At 42.4% G+C, this 21943-nt stretch overlaps 1 protein-coding gene across 1 annotated transcript in view; it reads right to left on the reverse strand.

Annotated features, from left to right (window-relative positions):
• LOC134536466 (lysyl oxidase homolog 3) overlaps positions 1-21943 on the reverse strand; it is a 46849-nt gene that overhangs the window by 7342 nt on the left and 17564 nt on the right. The window contains exons 3-8 of the mRNA XM_063376184.1: positions 20316-20591; positions 11538-11684; positions 7510-7718; positions 5493-5580; positions 3504-3758; positions 1116-1377 (exon numbers count right to left, since the gene is read on the reverse strand). Of these exons, the coding sequence (XP_063232254.1) occupies positions 1116-1377; positions 3504-3758; positions 5493-5580; positions 7510-7718; positions 11538-11684; positions 20316-20591 (1237 nt within the window). The remainder of the gene's footprint in view (positions 1-1115; positions 1378-3503; positions 3759-5492; positions 5581-7509; positions 7719-11537; positions 11685-20315; positions 20592-21943) is intronic.

The following is a 21943-nucleotide window of genomic DNA, read 5'->3' on the forward strand; positions in this document are numbered from 1 at the left end:
TAATAGTTACTAATGGTTGTATTTATGTATTTATTACGTCTTGAAAGTCATTGACTAAACTATTGAATTTTTTTTTATGATAGATTTCCACTTTTCTGGTTGTATGGGGTTATAGAAGGAATTGTTGCTCCTAACACTCCTCCCATAGATTTGTTACTGAACAGCACCACAACCAACTCTCTGCACATACACTGTTAAAATTTTCACCTAAAATTTACACAGAACACTGGTTACAAATTTTCCGCGGATCTTCGTAAATTTCCATATATATTAGTATGTTTACAGTTACTGAGTTTACTTGCTTTGAATATTAACTCACAAAAAACTTTTTGGAAGTTTAATGAAACCTTCAAGTACTTGTCAAGCCAATAGCAGAAACACTTTTCATCCCTCTGTGTACTTGTTTAACCTGTTCCACAAAAAATAATCTCTCAACAATATAGTATCCACGTAAATTACAGTTTAGGTAGACTCGTCACCAAACAATTTAAAATTAAATACAACTAGGAGGGTAACTGCCCCATCCCATCGCCAACAGAACCTATCCGAATTTATTGGGGCAATAAATTAATCCAAAACTCTATAACATCTAAACTTCACCTCCAGCATAACAGACTACCTCAAATTCTTCTTACTATCTTACAAACATTATTAAACACTAAACACGGCAGAGAGAGAAACAAAACCACGACAGTCAAAAACTAACTTAAAACTTCACATAATCTACCCTACTTCTTTCGATACTCAACCAATGTAAAAATAAAAACATGCACGTGACTTAGGCGTTCATTAGAGTCCTCCAGCTTTCCTCGACGTAAAAATCATATTGACCACCGTCCTCATCACACTACCACTATCGACATTACCAATCTCCATCAACCGAAAGAGCTACCCTCTCCCTGGCCAACTTTCCTCGATGTAAAAATCATACTGGCCATCGACCGCAACACCCTGCCACTGTAGACATTACCAATCTCCATCAACGGAACGACAGACCCCCTGCCTAGCCAACCAACCACGCGGCGTGACCCTACACTTCAAGGAAGTGATGACTTTCTCGAGGACTTCTGGCCAGAGCCATTCGCGCGGGTGCTTGCCAGCCAACCTCGACTCACATGTGGCACTGGTGGAACTCCCACAGGTGCTTGGGGATGATGGGGCGGAAGTCGGCGGTGCCCGCGTTGAGGGTCCTCGCAGTGAAGCGCAGCAGCCGCCGCGTCTCCAGGTGCCAGTTGTCCACATTCTCGCTCTTGAGCGTGTAGGCGGCCGATGCGAGGCAGTTCTCCTCCATGGCGCACTGCAGGAAGAACAGCTGCTTGTCCTCCAGGTGCGCCGTGCGCGCGATCTCCAAGTGGTCGATCACCAGGTCCGCCATCCCTGCACATGGCCACACCTGGCGTCACTCCTCCGCTGCTCAGAATTAAAAAAAAAACCTAAGGCAGGGATTTACATCACACCACAAAGAAGAATAACTCATAAATCATATTTACAAAGGGAGATCCAACAACGCAGAGTACTTCCTTTCGCGCTGCTCTACTGCGTGAATTTGCTATAAAGACCTAAATGAGTCTTGGGTCAAAAATACGTAGGCCAGACTCCAATAACACATTCATGGTAAAACCATAGTTGTTGCCTGAGAGGTTGTTTTATTTGTGAGCAGCTGGTGGTTATTTTATTTCTGCAAAGTTTTTCCACCCCCACATCTCATCAGGTAAACTGCAGCCAAATACATACAACTCCAAACACATAAATGCATATGCGATATTGATATGATCTCAGACTTTGCAGCAATTGTCTTGAATTTGCTAGAGATCAAGTTCTCAGATGAAGTTTACAACACTAAATATATTATTCTTAATACCAATTAGAGATAAGAAGGCAGAAGTACTGTAAGGGAGGAATATTTCTAATGTCATTATCCATGCTCAGTGTTGATATTGTTCACGTTTTTTTTTCTTTTAACTCAACAAAGAAGCAGTATAAGAGCATACTCTAGGGATAGAATCTTGCTAGAACTAGAGTTCAGGCTAATGGTTAGAGACTTTAAAAATTTTCAGGTTCAATTAAATCTAGGATAGTCTCCACAATCATCTAAATGTTTGGGCAACTGTCGCCTGCTCATTGGCTACTGACTTGTTAGATGTATCATTTGGACAGCATGTGATTTTTACTTGGAGTTTCTCCATGGATCTGATTCCTCTGGATTGTCTGTAAGCCAATACTGGAACCTACACAAAGTTGTAAGTTTTTACTGTTTTGTTTGTCGTGAAATCAATCCATTAATTTTTCCCATCTCTACTAATGGTCCAAGCAGTAGACAGCAGCAATGTTCTTCAAAATTAATCTAAAGAGGGAAAGTAATGACAGGGAGAGTATCTCGCTAGTGCCAGAGTCCATGCTCATGGTTGGTGCAGATGACTGTTTGTGCCTGATGACGGGAACAGATCTCAATTCCCGAAACATCTTGGGAATCATACCATCTGTGCTGTTGTCCCTGTGTTGTCAGATTTCATCGATGGCTTCGCATGTGCGACGCTGTGTTGTCTGTATGTCATCCGGATCATCTATTAAGTATCATCGTTGGGCTCCTCTGTCTGTCACTGCGTTTCCAAGATTGTCGTGTGTCTGTATTTACTGTCTTTTTTGTTGCAACTGTCTCGTCGTTGTCAACCCACTGTGTTCGTCTATGCTGTGATATTGTTCTTTGTGCTGGCTATATATTTAACGTTCAACATTTTCTGATTGTGGCTTGTTTTCTGTGTGTTCGTTAATCACTTCGAGATATGCTAAAATTCCAATAAATATACCTTTGTGATGCTTCTGCAATTGGTTCAATCTGGACGACTATGGGCGAACGACAAACCACAACCAAAGAAGTATCTAATCGCAGACTACCCAGTGATGACAGTCCACGAGTCAGCGGTCAATGAGCAGATGGTACTTGTCTAAAGTATGCAGAGGATTGTGGGGTCCATCCTATGGGTCACCGAGCATGTCCAAAATAGTGTCCATTGCCGGAATCACTGAAAGACCAGACGACGACAGTGACGCCGAGAAGGAATGCATCGACAGGGGGAGTGCTCACGGCTGACGCCGACGACGGCGGATGACAAACCACAACCAAGCAGGCTACCTGGTGATGACAGTTCACAAGTCAGCAGCCAATGAGCAGATGGTATTCGTCTGAAGTGTGCAGATGATTGTGGGGTTCCATCCTGTGGGTCACCGGGCACGTCCAAAAATAGTGTCCAATGCCAGAATCACTACAGTGACGTCGAGAGGGGGGAGTGCTCACGGCTGACGCAGACGACGACGGATGACAAACCACAACCGAAAAGGCTACCCGGTGATGACAGTTCACAAGCCAGCAGCCAATGAGCAGATGGTATTTGTCTGAAGTATGCAGAGGATTGTGGGGTCCATCCTGTGGGTCACCGGGCACGTCCAAAATAGTGTCCATTGCCAGAATCACTACAGTGACGTCGAGAGGGGGGAGTGCTCACGGCTGACGCAGACGACGGCGGCGATGTCGTCGGTGCGGCCGGGGCAGGCGACCCTGCCGGCCGGGTCGTGCAGGCAGTGGTCCAGCGAGGTCTCGGTGCCGCGGCACTGCACGCCGCTCAGCAGCACGTCGCTCACGTTGCCGCCGAAGAAGTCGGTCTGGGCGGCGCTGTTGGCGTAGCCCAGCCCCAGCTGGTGGCACACCACCATCGCCTCCAGCAGGCTCCAGCCGTCGCCGCAGATCACTCCCCAGGCACCTGGTACAACCCGCGAAGACTTACCTCTCGGTGGACTTGGATTCCCAACCCATGCAGACTACCCTCAAGTGGGCCAGAGCCGGGCTCAGCCTCGGACTCCCGACCAGAGGATACGACGGCACCATACACTATTGACGTGATAACGTCTTATAAATCGACGGACGCCGGCTGTACGCACGTAAAAGCATGACTCGTCACGTTCCGCCTGAGCCGAGCGTGCAAGAACCGGCCAACCGCCGTGCGAGAAAATCTTCTATAATGTCAAACAGGTCAAGGCGGGCTCATAACTAATTGTATGTGATTATAATTAAACAAATTACTTAGATTAAATTTGCAAAAACTGTAAATAATATTTGAAAATTAAAAAGTATGCAATTTTTCATCAATGTTTTCTTATGACGTTATCACGTAAAATTATCGTCCGTAAACTGACTTTACAGACAACCCCCTTTTTTACATCTAATATTTCTGGTTTTGGCATACGATTTTAAATAATTATGTACCCCGGAGGCATAAAACACTACGTACTATCCACTTTTGGGCGAAATACACTATTACCACAAACCTGATGTTCTTTCCAGTGGCATACAATCTACGACATGTCAAATATTCACATATCTTGGGAAGAAAATAATTGAGTAAATATTTGAGGTACTGAAGAGGCCCAGAGAACCTTTTCGTTTATTAGGCCTAAACGTCACGCCTCGCGCCTACCCCCCCCCCCCCCCCCCCCCCCAATCCTCCTTTAAAATTTTTTAAAATGCTCTCATGAAATTGTGGTTTATAGTGTCTTATGCCTCCGAGGTAGAGAATTACACAATATTACCATATTTAAATGTTTATAAAGTTTTTTTCTTCTATAAAAGACATTATTTAATTTTTTTTCATAACCTTAAAGACAAAATTTTTCGTCAGCATGAAATCACGTGTCCATAATACAGTTTGTTGGTTAAACATTCGTATGATGCATTCGTTCAAAGGGAAGAGATAGTAACCGATATGCATTATATTTTTCAACAGTGTTTACTCCATAACCATTTCTTAAGGGTGTATGTCCTGTTCCAGGTGAATATTTTAATTTTTACGTTTAACACTGTTAATCTTGTAGACTTTTTGAGTGGCCGTACTTCATCGAAATGAAAAATATAAATATCAATTTAAAAAAAAAATCATTTTGTGCAGTATGGATAAGAAGAACCAAATATAACAATTAACTGATTTTTTTTTATTTAAAGGTAAGCTGTGGCTACTGCGTAGTATGATTTGAATTCTTTCAGAAAAATGTAATTAATTGTATCTAGCCTTTTAAAATCCTTAGAATTCTAATAGATTTAAAAGGCCAGGTGAAATTAAATTATTTTTTTCTGAAAGAAATCAAACCATATCACATAGAAGCCAGTAAATTTGATTTTAAACTTTAAAACGTTACAGTTTTATATTCCGTTACATTCTCATTATCCATACTGCACAAAAACGTTATAATTACGTTTAAAACGTTTCTATTGACTTAAAAAGGTGTTTCAAGTAAATCCGCTGCAAAGTTTTTTTTTTTATGATTTTCTAAAAGTGTACTGATCATTTGTGCTCAGCCTGCATTTTGTGCAGAACATTATGTTATACGTTTTCATAGTTGTATTTTATACTTCATCATATCAGTGACGTAAATTAACTGTAGTGACGGTAGAGTAAATTAGGTATAGTGTACTGATAAATTACTATCAGCCAGACTCGTACCAGACTTTCCAAATTTCACTTCAACTCTTCCTTCTTCCGGTATGCGACCACCAGCAAGGCGGATGTGCAATTTTCCCTTGTTTGCTTTCTGAAAAAAAAGAAGCCAATCTTTGTTTGCAGTAGTTATCTTGGCGCAGAAAAAAATTTTGGACAGAAACCATTCCGTAGCTAAAATTGCCTTTATTACATATATTTAATATTTTAGTAATGTTTTGATCAGAGGAAATACAATTCTGTAATTATTTAAAAAGATTCCTTTGGAAAAGAGTTACAAAAAATATATTATTTTTGCGTACATGTAACACTGAGTATTTATTAAGAAAATTGGCGCATAATTAGGTATATATTTTAATTGATGTTACATTTAAGCATATAATATTTAAACCATGGGAAGGATGATGCAATATTAAATAATTGGGCTTTATTTTTGTTTGTTTAAACGTGCTTATTAATGTGCGCGGTTATTACTGGAAAGATGTTCAGGTGACGGTTTCGCAAGTATATTTAACCATTTGGAGGTACTGGGTAGGGGCCGGAAAAATTCGCGGTTTCGATGGCCTTCAGGATAGACTGCACATTCTCCTGTTCACTCGAGCAAATAACGCAAGTTCATTGGCTGCTGACTTGTAAGTCGTCTCAACTTGTTTTGTCTGTAATTTCGATCCTTCTTCGGTTGAGGGTTTATAACTGGTTGAGATTCGTCCAGATGAACAGTAAGCCAATAGCAAAATAATTATAAAGGTGAATGTATTTGAATTCTAGGCTTTTGCCGAATGAATCTGCGAATTTTTCCGGTCTCTACGCATAATTATATATTTTAATTGATGTTACATTTAAGCATATAATTTTTAAACCATGGGAAGGATGATGCAATATTAAATAATTGGGCTTTTTTTTGTTTGTTTAATCATGCTTATTAATGTGCGCGGTTATTACTGGAAAGATGTTCAGGTAACGGTTTCGCAAGTATATTTAACCATTGGAGGTACTGGGTAGGGGCCGGAAAAATTCGCGGTTTCGATGGCCTTCAGGATAGACTGCACATTCCCCTGTTCACTCGGGCAAATAACGCAAGTTCATTGGCTGCCGACTTGTAAGTCGTCTCAACTTGTTTTGTCTGTGATTCGATCCTTCTTCGGTTGAGGGTTTATAACTGGATGAGATTCGTCCAGATGAACAGTAAGCCAATAGCAAAATAATTATAAAGGTATGTATGTATTTGAATTCTAGGCTGTTGCCGAATGAAAGCGCTAATTTTTCCGGTCTCTAGTACTGGGTATCTGAAGCCGGTTGCACTGCAGACTAGAGACCGGAAAAATTCGCGGGTTCATTTCGCGATAGGCTAGAATACAACTGCGTGTAACTTAATTGCCGCTTCAGTGATTGGAACACAGTTTGCCTGAAGGACTGTGAGCCAAATGAATGACCCTCAACGTAAAAAGTATCGAATCACAAAGCATCCCAGTTAGCATGGTGTCACGAGCCAGTAGCCAATGAGCAGGTGTAATTTTTCCCGCGTACATGGTGAGTGGATCTTGAAGTCTATCCTAGAGGTCATCGGAACCACGAATTTTTCCAGTCCCTACTGCCTTTGAATATATATACTGTATAGAAGTCGCCAGCCCAGGTTCAAATTTCTAATACGGTTTTGAGGAAGTTGGTTAATTCACCGCCGCAATCGCCACCATCTCTAGGGCATCGACTTGTGGTGGTCCCTAGCGGACAAGTGTCGAACTCTTCAAACACCCCTTCCCCCTCCAGCTGAACGACCTTGAGTTGCAGTGAATGATGGGATGGGGGGTGCGGGGGAATGACAGCGGGCGACAGTGCTGCGCTCTAACGTGTAAATAACAACTAAGACGATACAGGGCGTCACGGCAGCGCACTGCAGCGGTGAAGTTCCCAAGCTGCTCATCATACGCTCCTGAAAAACGTAGAGTAAATAATCCTATCCACTCGCGACTTCTATACAGTGTATATATTCAAAGCTACTGCAGACGCTGGTTTTGTCACCGACCTTGATGTGTGTCCTGGTGCGCGGGGCGGCCACGAGGGCCTCCGGCGGCGGGTCGGAGGTCGCGGCGGGGGCGGCGGGCTCGGAGGTCCTGCAGACCACCCCCGCCGCCTCGCTGTCAGTGCAGTCGTGCGACCCCCAGCCGTCGGAGCGGCAGTCGGACAGCCTCGCCTCCTCGCCCGTGCAGTACACGTTGTCCAGCCAGTAGCGACCTGCGCCGTCGCCCCCACCACCACAGGGTCGCCTCGGCCGCTCCGCAACGAAACCGAACGGCGAATCGAATTTTCGACTCGAGCATCGAATCATTCGCTTTTTTTTTATTCGAAGTTGCGGAGCGCTTCGACTAAGCGAATCGATCGACGATCGTTTAAATATTCGATTTTGCTATTCGTAGAGACCTGAAAAATTCGCGGGTTCATTTCGTGTTAAGCTAAAATTCAAATAATCATACCTTAGTGCTGCTTCTGTCATTGGTTCACTGTTAATCTGGAGGACTGAGGGCCAATTAGAGACCCTCACTCATAGAAGTGTCGAATCACAGGCCACCCAGTCGAGACGACTCACAAGTCAGCAGCATGAAAACAGTTGGAATTTGCCCGAATGTGTAGAGGATATTGGAGTCTATCCTGGAGGTCATCGTACCCGCGAATTTTTCCGGTCTCTAGCTATTCGTTTTGTTTCTAAGCTTCGGTCGCGATGCGGAAAGCTTCGTGTCCGACTTGAAGCTTCGCGTTTTTTTTTTTTTTTTAATATTTAAAACACTGGAAGCCTAAGATTTGCTCATAAAATTTTTTTTTTAAGTCATACTTTTTTTTAGGTGCATTATGTAAACAAAAATTATGAAAATTAATTTTTACGAAGCGCGCGCAGCATGTAAGTAAAATAGACAGGATAAAAAAAACACATTCAAATAAAAAGTATATATTTGTGCTTTTAAATCACATACTTTAGTGATTGATATGAATACTGGTCCATATAATTAAAAATATAGGTATATATAGAGACCTGAAAAATTCGTGGATTCAATGACCTCCCAGGATAAACTCCAATATCCTCTACACACTCGGGCAAATGCCAACTGTTCATTGGCTGCTGACTTGTGAGTCGTCTCGACTGGGTGGCCTGTGATTCGACACTTCTATGAGTGAGGGTCTTTAATTGGTCTTTCAGTCCTCCAGATAAACAGTGGACCAATGGCAGAAGCAGCACTAAGGTATAATTATTTGAATTTTAGCATAACACGAAATGAACCCGCGAATTTTTCAGGTCGCTAGTTATTAGGGATTTCTGCGTCCCTATTCTGTTGTCCCACGCGCATACACACGCGTGCAAGTTTTGTAATTCTTATTAAAGCTTAATAAAGAGTTGTTTTTTTTCTCCAGGGCTGTTTGCACGTCTATAAGTATTTGTCATCGATAGGGACCGGAAAAATTCGCGGATTCATTTCGCGTTATGCTAGAATCCAAACAACTTTACTTTCATGTTGCTTATGTGATTGGCTTACAGTTTGTCCGAAGGACTTTGAGCCAATTGAAACTTTCAACCAAAAAAAGTATCGAATCGCAAGCGTCCCAGTTGACAGATGTCACGAGTCGATAGCCAATGAGCAGGTGGCATTTGCCTGAGTGTGTAGGGGATTGTGCAGTCTATCCTAGAGGTCACTGAAAGCGCGAATTTTTCCAGTCTCTAGTCATCGAGAAAGTGCATTAATTAAATGTATCCTGACATCATTTAATTTTTTTTTTAATCTCAAGGTTTCTTGTGTGTTCAACTTTAAATGCACCTAAAATACACGATCCGTGCTGAACATTTAAATTCAGCCCCTCCCCCGTTACCCCCTTGATATCTTGTCCTGGCAGTTGAAAGCCATGTCCAAGATCCGCTTGGATAGGGCTTTGTAAAGGCTTTCAGCTTTGTTTCGAAGCTGCGGAGCTTCGACCAAGCGAATCGATCGAACGCTCGTTTAAAACATTCGATTTTGCTACTCGTTTTGTTTTGAAGTTTCGGTCGCGATGCGGAAAGCTTCGCGTCCGACGTGAAGCTATGCGATTTTTTTTAATATTTAAAAAACCGGAAGCCTAAGATTTGTTCATAATTTTTTTTGTAATATTTTTTTAGGTGCGTTATGAAAAAAAATTAATGAGAAGGAATTTTTACGATGTGCTCGCAGCATGCAAGTAAAATTAACAGGATAAAAAAAAACATACAAATAAATTTGTGCTTTTAAATCACGTACTTTAGTGATGGATATGAATACTGGTCAACATATTAAAAAATATATATATATTTACTCTGAAAATGAGTTATATAAATAGAGTTTATGAACTTTTTTCAAGTGTATTTATATGAGAGAGGTTATGTTCGCGTATGAATAATTTATTTGTATTATAACTTAAAAACTGTTACGTTATTGTTTAATAAATAATTAAATATTAAAATAAATAAACATTTCGCATATTTATTGGTTTTCATTATCATTTTTATTTTCATTAACATATGAAATTTCATCAAAATATTTATTTATTTACATCGATTTACATTCATTGATTTTCTGCATATGTATTGATTTATCGCAATTATTTCAGCAAATTAAATAATTAATTTTATACACATGTTTATATTAATATTTAATACTGAATATATATTTTTAATTTAATTATATTTTATACTTTATCAACCGTATTTATAATATTAGTCCAGTCAACATTTTATCATGTTATTTATACTAATCCTTTACAAGCAAAATTAAAGTTTTTTTAAAGTATTTTTAATTATTCCAAGTAAGTATTACCTCTATAATGCACGTACACAAGTACATGAACCCATTTTTAGTTTTGTGTTGTCTATGTTTAGCTTGAATAACGTTTTTTACTTAAAAAATCAAATCAAAAGAAGGCGCTCAGTTTCTTTTGAGAATGATCAATATCAATAATATGAATGGTTATTTATATACATTTATTCAACTATGTTATACATAGGGTCAATTGGTTGATCAGTTCAAACATTACAAACGTTTAGCGATTTTGTTTACTTCAATTCTGTATTTTACAAAATACTTAGGTGTAATACAGCTTCGCCGAGAAATATATTCGAAATTCGATTCTTCGACTTCGTGACTTATTTAAAACATTCGATTTGATATTCGCTTGGCAAAAAAAAAAAAAAAAAAAAAAAACTCTAGTATTCGCTCAAGCTTACGGGTCTTATCGAGGCATGGTATATTATGCAGAGACTGTGTGTGTGTGTGTGTGGACAGGCGCGAGTTAAGAGGTGAACCACTGTCGAGCCTAACTCCAGTCAGGAGTACGAACTGTGGAACTTGAGAGACATTGAGTGACTTGCGAATAAACATTTTTAAGTGCAAAGCCAGAGCCCTCCTACAAAATAGTTATAGTTAGGTAGGTTCTTTAAGGTCTTAAATTTTTATAAAAAAAATTTACCATTTTACGAAAATCATGCACATTTTCACCTTTTAAATTTTTTTTATGAAACTGTCCTAATAAAACCACTTTCAATTTTTCGTTACTATCACCTAGACAGGCGAAAACCTACATTCGCGAGAAATAAAAAAAGGGCAATTATTTATTATTAATGTAAATACTAATAAATAATAAAACTTAATTGGGCTATCTCCTTACGAACCCAGTTCATTATAAATCGCAACAGTATTTAATATATGGATGGTGTTATGCACAAATGAGTTAACCAACAAAAGGAAAAAAAAAGTTATTGAAATGATTGTGTATGTAAAATAACACTTTTAATTGAGCTAAATTTTTTTAACCGACATTCCTTGCTACTATGCCATCTTGCGACCAAACATTCAACGCACTGCCACAATACCGGTTATTGTGTGTTCAACTTTGAGCTCAATTTACTCAGTTGAAAATGTTTGTGGGGTTGAACCATTTTTTCCATAACACCGTCCATATATGCAATATCTTTCTTGGCCGCTGTCTAGCGGGTGGAAAATAAACTCAAGCAGATAATCGCTGCAGCGCACTCTAGCGGACGGACGCGCGTGTACTCACGCCTGGCGGGGCCGAACATGGAGCTGTGCGCGACGCGCTCGGGCTTGCGGAAGCCCAGCTGACGACACACCACCGCCGCCTCCCGCAGGTCCCACTCGTCGTCGCACACGCTGCCCCACTTGCCCATGTGCAGGATCTCCACGTTGCCTGGGGGGGAACACACAAGGAGAGCTGTCGGGAGACGTGGCTGAAGCCACACCCGTACCCATTCGTAGCTTCAGCACGTCTCATCGCGGTTAAGTTAGTGTGGACTTTGAATATATATACTGTATAGAAGTCGCGAGTGGATAGGATTTACCCTACGTTTTTCAGAAGCGTAGGATTAGCAGCTTGGGAACTTCACCGCTGCAGTGCGCTGCCGTAACGCCCTGTATCGTCTTAGTTGTTATTTACACGTTAGAGCGCAGCTCTGTCGCCCGCTGTCATTCCCCCGCACCCCCCCATCTATCATTCACTGCAGCTCAAGTTCGTTCAACTGGAGGGGGAAGGGGTGTTTGAAGAGTTCGACACTTGTCCGCTAGGGACCACCACAAGTCGATGCCCTAGAGATGGTGGCGATTGCGGCGGTGAATTAACCAACTACCTCAAAACCGTATTAGAAATTTTAACCTGGGCTGGCGACTTCTATACAGTATATATATTCAAAGGTGTGGACTAGCATCTCCGTCGTTAAAACAAAAAGTAACTTACAACTATAGACTCCGGAAAAATTCGCGGTATTCCTTTCGAGACAGGCTGGAATCCAAACTCGTTTAGCTTAATGCTGCGTCAGCGATTGGACCACAATTTACCTGAAGGACTCTGAGCCAATGGCAAACACTCAACAAAAGAAGTATCGAATCATAAGAATCGCAGTAAACAGGTGTCCCGAGTCGGTAACCAATGACCAGGTGATAGTTGCCCGAGTACATAGAGAATCGTGGAGTCTATCCTAGTGGTCACTGAAACCGCGAATTTTTCCAGTCCCTACTTACAACTGTTTCCATAAAGCAAACACTACACTCCAGCCAGTGGTTTTGGGCGTCTAACCAACATGATGCAGCTGAAGGAAAAAAAAAGGCTTTACACACTAACTACGTAATCATGCAAAGATGGCCACACCCTGAGGCTCAAGGACACACACATACACACACACACGCATAACTTCACAGAATTCAGGCTCCCCTCCAGCACGAAACAGGAAAAAAAATTTCATTTTTCGGAATAGAACAGAAGGTGGGGAATTTTCCTGAATTCAACCTCTTTCGTGGAGAAGGAGAGTCCATGATACCATACAATAAAAAACACATTGTTTATCAACAATAAATTTGAACAATTGTTTGAAAGGATAAATAACTAATATAGGAGCTTACTCTTTATTTATTTTTTTACTTTGGAAAGAGGGCAGTTTAAATTTTACTCATAATTTTCCTACCTATTTTTTTGAAATTTTTTTCCATGAATTAACATTTTTAAGGTTTTTGTATATTGCCTATTTGCCTAAAAAAAATTCTGTAGCAGTAACGCCCTGGAACATTTTTTTTTAAATATTGACATAAAATCATGACTAAAAAAATTGAAAATGTGGAAATTTACTACTTTTTGGAAGCATATATTTAAAATGGGTACCCTGCAACTGTATTGTGATTAGTTTAATTGGAAACAGCTGGTTTTAGAACTTCATTGATCTTCAACTGCTATCGTGGATCCTGTATTTACATACCTGCGGAAGCACATTGATGTTGCTATAGATATACTCATATGTGCTAAATGTGTCTTTAATTTCTTATATCAATTCAGCTGCAGGTTGAACCGTAGGAAGTGTTTCCACAGCGTGGGCTTCGATAGCCTGAACCGAATTATTTTTCTGCTTTCTTGTGTGTGGTCGAGTTGAAATTGTACGTTGGAGGCAACAAGGCAATTGAAGGGTGCTCAGAAGTCAAGATGCCCCTTCGCTGTGATTTCAGAGGGAAAGGGTTTTCTGTCCTCTGCAAGCCCCCATAAGCTTCATAATTTGGTTGATTGTAAACACACATACCGAGTGTGTTCCCGATGAACCAACACTTATGAACCCCGATTGGGTCGTAATTTACAAAACTTGAAAAAGCATTGTTTAGGCCACGTACGCGATGTATAAAACATTAAAATGTCAATGCTAAAAATATAATTTTACAAATAGGTAGTCAAATTGAAACTAAAACTTTAAAAAATATACTTACTCGTAAAAAAAAATATGATACCGTGGTTGTACTGGAACCTCTCCTTCACAAGATCCTGGCTACGACCCTGAAGTAGCCAAAGTGGTGGTATAGTTGGTGTGAACTACCGCGGCCTGGGACGCGTGGGAGAAAAGAACGAGCCATTTCGCAAGTAATCCGCGCGCAGCTTAATGTTGGCAAGCCTGCGGTTGAGCCGGCGAACAAAACAACTTTCCTGCCGACCTCTTCGTCGGGGCAGCATGCCTCTGAACTTTCTGCCGGAGGGGGGGAGCGAGTGGAAATGGAACCAAGGACTTCTGGTTTTCGCGTGCCTTCAACGGGTCACGCTCGCAAGCGCGCGCGCGCGAGGAATGTCGGTTTATTAATAGCGGGGAGGGTGTTCTTTCTTTTTTTCTTTTTTCGCCCGTCGATGGCGCGTGATGGGCGCTCCGACGACCGCTGCCCTCCAGCGATCCAGGCGAAAATAACACCGTTGAGAGCTACGACCTCGACATCGGCTGTTACCACAGGAGGGGGGGGGGAGTGGGTGTCTCCAGGGCTGGACGAACCGGGCAACCATCCAGAACCCATTCCAGTTTTTTTTAGTCTCATTGTTTAAAAAAAAAAGTACGTTATTGGGAAAAGTAAAAAATTTAATTATATCGTGAAAAATGTTTTGGCGTGACAACGTCTAATAAATCGATGAAAGCCGGCTGCACGCACGAAAAAGTGTCCCGTTACGCACATTGTCCCGTTACGATGTGTCCCGTTACGCTCATTGTACGCTTGCGCCGCATCTATCTCTCTTCCACTCGATTGGAACAACCATCGATTTGACTTTTTCGAGGCACATTAAACTTGAAACACTCCCATTCGTTTCATTTTCCTATCATCCTCCTATCCTTAACAGAATAACACAGATTGGAAGAAGTTAAATAGCAAACATGTATAAAAGTTATAGTTAAAATAATCTCTTCGTTAAAGTAATAAACATATTTGAATTAATGAGTGCAAATAACAGTAAATTTATCAATTAAATTGTAGATTTCATTTCACTCCTTCTTTATATCCATACAAAATAGTGATAATTCAATAAAAATGATTCAATTTTATTCATAAAAGTATGCAATCATTTCATCAATTATTTGTTATGACGTTGTCACGTTAAACTATCGTCCGTAAACCGACTTTAAGACCAATTTTTTTTTTAAGGCTTTTATACACTAAGGTCCCGCCAAAGTCAGCGATGAAATTTTTTTTTTTTTGCTGTCGCCAAACATTTTAATAAATCTCGTTGACTCCAGGGGTTGTATCGCAGGAGTGTTGAGTATACATATTGTCAGCGCACTTGTGGTATCGCGACCCTTCAAGCTATTAAATCTGTCGTGTTGGAACGCTAGTGTACGATAGTTTTGTCGGGCTTGTCGTGTCGTGTTCGTCGTGGCATCGCAACGTGGCGTTGACGTCACCGGAAGGGATGATTTGGGAGGGGGGGGGGGGGGAGGGGGAACCCGTTGACGGCACAGGCGTATGGCTAGTGTTCTGGTAATGGCTGGTCCTATTTCCAGAACCCACACGCCAACCCCTACATTATTATTTTTTTTTTCCGGCGCGAATCCTTCATACCGATTAGCAGAGACTTGCAAAATTAATCGTTATTGAGGAACGGAAATACCGGCGTTTACAACCAGGGGCGCAACAAATAAATTTCCAAAGGAGGGGGGGGGGTCAATATACCTTTTTATAAAGAATTTTCGCTCCCTCCTATTGAAGCGGGGGGTCAGGGGGTCCTCCCCCGGGAAAATTTGTATTTCAAGGTGGTAAATGGTGCAATTTAAGCAGTTTTATTATCTAAAAATTGATTACACAGCACTTTATTAGCCCCCGTTTGCCCCCACTTCAAGGTTTCAGAAGGGGGGGGGGGGCAAATACCCTTCCCCCCTCTGTTGTTTCGCCCCTGTTTACAACGACTTATAGGATAGACTCACGATCCTCTCTGTACTCGTGCAAATTACACCTGCTCATTGGCTACTGACTCGTGACACCTGTTAACTGGGATGCTTTATGATTCGATACTTATCTATTTGAGTGTCTTTTCATTGGGCTCGGAGTCCTTCAGGCGAACTGTGGTCCAAAACAATCACCGAAGCAGGATGAAGGTGAAAGTGCTTGGAGTCTAGGTTGCCGTGAGAGATATCCTTAGGGGCAGGCACTTTTCGCGAAAAGATCTGGACGCCCATTAGACCGCAATACAGTATGCCTGCGCCATAAGTTTTTCCCCCCCTTGCAAACGGCGGCCGTCCGCAAACGAAGATACGCCCTTATTTGACCGGGACGATCAGGATACCTTTTTGGCTTCCGCGCCGAATTACTGTGATTGGTGTTCTAGCAGTATACCTGAATCTGGAAAGAAACTCGCCCAATCACGAAACACAGACGATGCTACAGTGTTTTTGACTCTCAGCTTGTCTCAAATTTTTTTTTCGTGAAAAGGACATAGCCCTGGATATCCGCGAAATTTTTTTTTCCCCGGTGTCTAAACGTGCGACACTTCTGAGCCACGGGTGTTAGCAATTTGTAGAGACCTGTAAAATTCGCGATTTCAAATCCCTAAAGGATAGACTCCACGATCCTCTATGCACTCGTGCAAATTACATTTGCTGATTGGTTACCGACTCGTAACACCTGTTGACTGGAATGATCGTGATTCGCTAATTCTTCTGTTAAAGATTTTTCATTGGCCCAGAGAAAGTCCTCCAGATAAACTGTGGCCCAATCACTAGAGACCGGAAAAATTCGTGAATTCATTTCGCGATAGGCTAAAATACAAATAGTTATACCTCAGTGCTGCCCCTGCTATTGGCTCGAAACTCACCTGGATGACTCTGGGCCAATTAGAAACACCAAACCAAAGCTTTATCGAATCACAGGCTGCCACGTTGGGACGTCTCACAAGACAGCAGCCAATGAGTGGGTGACATTTGACCGAGTGTGCGTAGAACTATGGAGTTCATCCTACAGGGCATTGAACCCGCGAATTTTTCCGGTCCCTACCAATCACTGAAGCAAAATAATGTCAAAAGTATTTGGACTCTATCCTATCGCGAAATGAATCCGCGAAATATGCATGACCCTAGCAAGTTGTAACTCTCGCAAGTTGCGCGTGGTTCTGGACGAGGAGTGGGAAGGAATGGACGGCCGACCCGGGGTGAGTTGCGACAGCGGCGAGGCTGACCTCGGTCTCTGCCGACCCGGCTGACCGAGGCGCCCGTGCCGAAGTGCGCCGCTTCATCGGGCACTCGGCAACAAGAGTGCCTCATAGCTAGGGACCGGAAAAATTAGCGGGATCAATGACCTCTAGGATAGACTCCACTATTCTCTACATACTCGGGCAAATGCCAACTGGTCGTTGGCTGTTGACTAGTGAGTCGTCTTGACTGGGTAGCCTGTGATTCGACACTTCTATCAGTGAGGGTCTGTAATTGGTAGAGACCGGAAAAATTCGCGGATTCATTTCACAACATGATAGAATCCAAACAACTGTTCCTTTATGTTGATTCTCTGATTGGCTCACAGTTTATCTGAAGGACTTTGAGCCAATGAAAAACCTTCAACCAAAAAAGTATCGAATCGCAAGCGTCCCAGTCGACAGGTGTCACGAGTCAGTAGCCAATGAGCATGTAGCATTTGCCCGAGTGTGTAGGGGATGGTGGAGTCTATCCTAAAGGTCATCCAAAGCGCGAATTTTTCCAGTCTCTAGTAATTAGCTTTATTACTCCAGATTAACAGTGAACCAATGGCAGAAGCAACACTAAGGTACATTTATTTAAATTGTTGCATTTCACGAAATGAATCCGCGAATTTTTCAGGTCTCTACTCATAGCGCATCGCACTCACCAGGCGGTGGTGTGGAGGGGGGGGGGGGGGGGGTTCAGGGCCTAGCCACCGCTAGGCACACCGCGCCGACCCATGTCTTTATTTATTTATTTTGTTTCCTTGTTCTCCCCAGCTTCACACGTGGAAAATCATCGACACCGATAGGTAGAGACCTGAACAATTCGCGGTTTCATTTCACGATAGCCTAAAATTAAAATAGCTATACCTCATTGATTCCTCTGCTATTGGCTCACATCTCACCTGGACGACTCTGAGCCAATTAGATACCCTCAACCGAAGCTGTATCGAATCACATGCCGCTACGTTGGGACACCTTCACAAGACAGCAGCCAATGAGAGGGTGACATTTGACCGAGTGTTCGTAGAACTATAAAGTTCATTCTAGAGGTCATTGAACCCTCGAATTTTTTCGGTTCCTACCGATAGGTAATGGGTAGAGACATGCAAAATTCGCGGATTCATTGACTTCTAGGATAGACTCCACAGTCCTTTAAATACTCGCGGAAATGACACCTGTTCATTGGCTACTGACGCGTGAGACGTCTCAACTAGGCTGTCCGTAAATCGGCACTTTCTTGGTTTAGTGTTTCCCATTGGCTCACAGTTCCCCGGATAAAATGTGGGCCAACCGCAGAAGCGGTACGAAGGTATAGTTGTTTTGATGCTAGCCTATCGCGAAATGAATACGCGAATTTTGCATGTCTCTAGTAATGGGCAAGTATTTTTCGTTAAAAAAAACTGACTGCAACAAAGCGTTTTTTTTTCCTTTTGTGATTGGCGGCCGTCTGCGAGGGAAGTCGTTACATGAGCGAGCCAATCAGGACGCTGTTTGCTCCCGCGCACTGAACCACTGTGATTGGTTTTGATGACAATCGACGTGTACCTGAAAGAAACTCGCCCAAATCACGTAACACCGACGATGCTACAGTATAATTACGATTTATAGTGTGGGGAGAGCTGGGTTCGTAAGGGATAGCTAGGGCCATGCATATTTCGCGAAAAGATTCCGAGACTAGCTGAAAGTTAAAACACTGTAGCATCGTCTGTGTTCCGTGATTGGGTGAGCTTCTTTCAGGTACATGACGATTGTTAAAACACCAATCACAGTAATTCATTGCGGAAGCAAATTGGTCCTTAGTGGCTCGGTCAAATAAGGCAACTACTTCTCTCGCAGACGGCCGCCAATCACAAGGAAGAAACCGCTGGCGGGTGTAACGTGTTGCAGTCTAATAGGCGTTCAGATTTATTCGCGATAAATGCCTGACCCTAGGGATAGCCCTTGGTGTGAATATATAGCATTGTTACGAAAACAGAGAGGATAGTTACGTTTCAGGACAGATTAGTTACGTTTATTGCCTGACGAGGAGTGAAGTAGCCAAGAGAGAGAGAGAGAGGGAGAGGGAGAGAGAGGGAGAAAGAGAGAGAGGGAGAGAGAGAAAGAGAAAGAGAGAGCCCTCGGACAGAAACGAGTCTTGGTACCCGAGCTAGCATAATTTTTTTTTCTGATGAGAGCACTTCTAGGAGTATAAACGAACTGTTGTAGTGTGATAACACGCTGGAGACTGTGAATCACAGAAGAAAAAAAAAACTACCCAACACTACCCCCATTTGCTTGACGGTTTGGAGGTTCGACGGGGTTTGACGCTCCCCCACGAGATCAAATCTTGCTTGTCGAACCTCAGGTTTTGTGAAGACATTTTCAAACATGAGCCCACACAAAAAATGGCCCCCCACATTCGATTAAGGGCCCTGGACCCAGGATCGGAGACGACCCCCCCCCCCCCCCCCCCCCCCCCATAAACACACAATTTTACAGTCACGTGCTGCATTATAATTGCTAGAGACCGGAAAAATTCGCGGATTCATTTCACAATATGATAGAATCCAAAAAAAAACTGTTCCTTTGTGTTGCTTCTCTGATTGGCTCACAGTTTATCTGAAGGAATTTGAGCCAATGAAAAACCTTCAACCAAAAAAGTATTGATTCACAAGCATCCCAGTCGACAGGTGTCACGAGTCAGTAGCCAATGAGCAGGTGGCATTTGCCCGAGTGTGTAGGGGATGGTGGAGTCTATCCTAGAGGTCATCCAAATAGCCAATTTTTCCAGTCTAATAATTGCAAAGTATTTCTTACCTACCACTATTTTTAGAATGTTGTTTAACCTGAAAATACAAGGTAAAATCATGGTTATTATTTTACAAGTCCAGGCAAAGCTTTATTTATAAAATTATTTCACTTTTAAAATAACCACAGCGAGTATGTGTATTTATTTCACACGCTGAGGTATAAAATAAACGGGCCGGGCCCGGGGGTCCACCCAGCCCCACCCTTGTGGGAGGACCATGCACACAAGATCAAACATGTTTGATCGTTATGGACCGGAAAAATTCGCCGGTTTCAATGACCTCTAGGATGAACTTTATAGTTCTACGTACACTCTGTCAAAAATGTCACCCTCTAAATTGGCTGCTGTCTTGTTAAGGTGTCCCAACGTAGCGGCCTGTGAGTCGATACAGCTTCGGTTGAGTGTTTCTCACCGGCCCAGAGTCGTCCAGGTGAGTTGCGAGCCAACAGCAGAGGCAGCACTGAGGTATAACTATTTGAATTTATGGCTGTCGTTAAATGAATCCGCGAATTTTTTTTTTCCGGTCTGTATTGATATGTGTTTGTCGCGGTGGAGGGGAGAGGGGAAAGGAGATTCACCTTCGTGCGGGCCTCGACAGCCCGTCAGCCTGAGCGCGCCCTCCATCTTGCCATGCCGGCGCTGTAACTTGCGCACCAGCAGCGCCTTCTTCCTGCTGCCTCGCAGCCGGAGGCAGTCCGCCGCCAGCAGCAGCAGCAGAGCAGCAGCGCCAGCAGCAGCCAGGCCGTCGTCGTGGTCCGCATGTCCGCCCGCGACTTGTCGCGACAAGTCTCTCGGGGTCCAGGGGGCGACTACTGCTGTCTGCTGCTGGAGCGCGGAGAGCCCTTCCCCTTCTTCTTACCCGAGAGCTGCCGTGCGCGACGTACCGTAAAAACCACCTATATTATGGTACGCAACGTACCGTAGTTCTGGTACACAAACGTACCGTAACCACGGCACAACGTACCGTAACCACGGCACGCACGTACCGTAACCACGGCACAAACGTACCGTAACTACTGGACGGAGATAACAATACTACGGCACGCGTACGTCTGCCACAATCGCAGGAAGACCCCGGAATTTCACCGCGGATTCTTGTTCGGTGTCGGAATGAAATCGAGTGTCTTTTCGACATACATGAATGTATCGTAAATCAGTAAAAATGTCACTTTAAAAAAATTAAGCAACGCATTCAAAACGGAGTAGTTCGTGACTAGGGGACCAGCTCTTTAAAAATAAATGGCATGGGTGTATCGCCACCGCTTCGCACCCGGAATTTCATTTGGTGTGATTTTAGGTGTCGGAATGAAATTCGACCTTCTCTCCGTACTCTGCAAGTTAAGTATGTGAAACTGTTAAGACTGCCGCAAATGATTGGAATTCTTGCTGGAAAATAAAACTGTTGAAACTGATCAAAGAATTGGGAAGAGAAAGTAAATTCCCAACCAAACGCACATTGCTAACTAAGGATGAGACACAGAATGACGTAACTAGACTAGTTTACACCCCCCCCCCCCCTTCACCCTTTTTTTCAAATCAGCCAAACCAAAACTTTTCCCACCTCATATTGCCACCAAATATTAAGTCCACAATTATATATATATATATATATATATATATATATAATATAAATCCAGTGTCCTGATGTTTGTTTCCAGTGAACTCTACACCAAGTCAACCGATTTCGATGAAAATTGGCATTTATGTGTAATTTTTTCCAACTTGAGAGATAGGATAGTTTTTATTTCGATTAATGGTCTTAATAATTTATAATTAATAATAAACTGATTATCAATGTTGATTGGTGTTTAAGCCCGGGAAACAGTGGGCACTTCGTCTCCATGACAACGTTGCGTGCTCGAGAGTCGGGAAACCATCGGTGCTATTCGTTTTTTCTTCGGTACATTGCAAAGCATTGTATTAAATTTTTGTCAAAATTAATTAATTTTCATTTTATTTCATTTATTATAACTGTAAATAAGAGATTTGGTCTCATTTTCCCCCCATTAATACAACCGTGCGAAGCCGGGTCGGGCAGCTAGTATATATATAATTATATATATATTTATATATATATATAATTATATATATATTTATATATATATAATTATATATATAATTCGATGTTGGTATTTATGGCGTCGATAAACTCCGACACCGTTTGACTGATTGCCATGAAAATTGTGACATCGAAGTGTTTTTTTCA

Source organism: Bacillus rossius, chromosome 11 (assembly GCF_032445375.1).
Source record: "Bacillus rossius redtenbacheri isolate Brsri chromosome 11, Brsri_v3, whole genome shotgun sequence".
NCBI lineage: Eukaryota > Metazoa > Arthropoda > Insecta > Phasmatodea > Bacillidae > Bacillus > Bacillus rossius.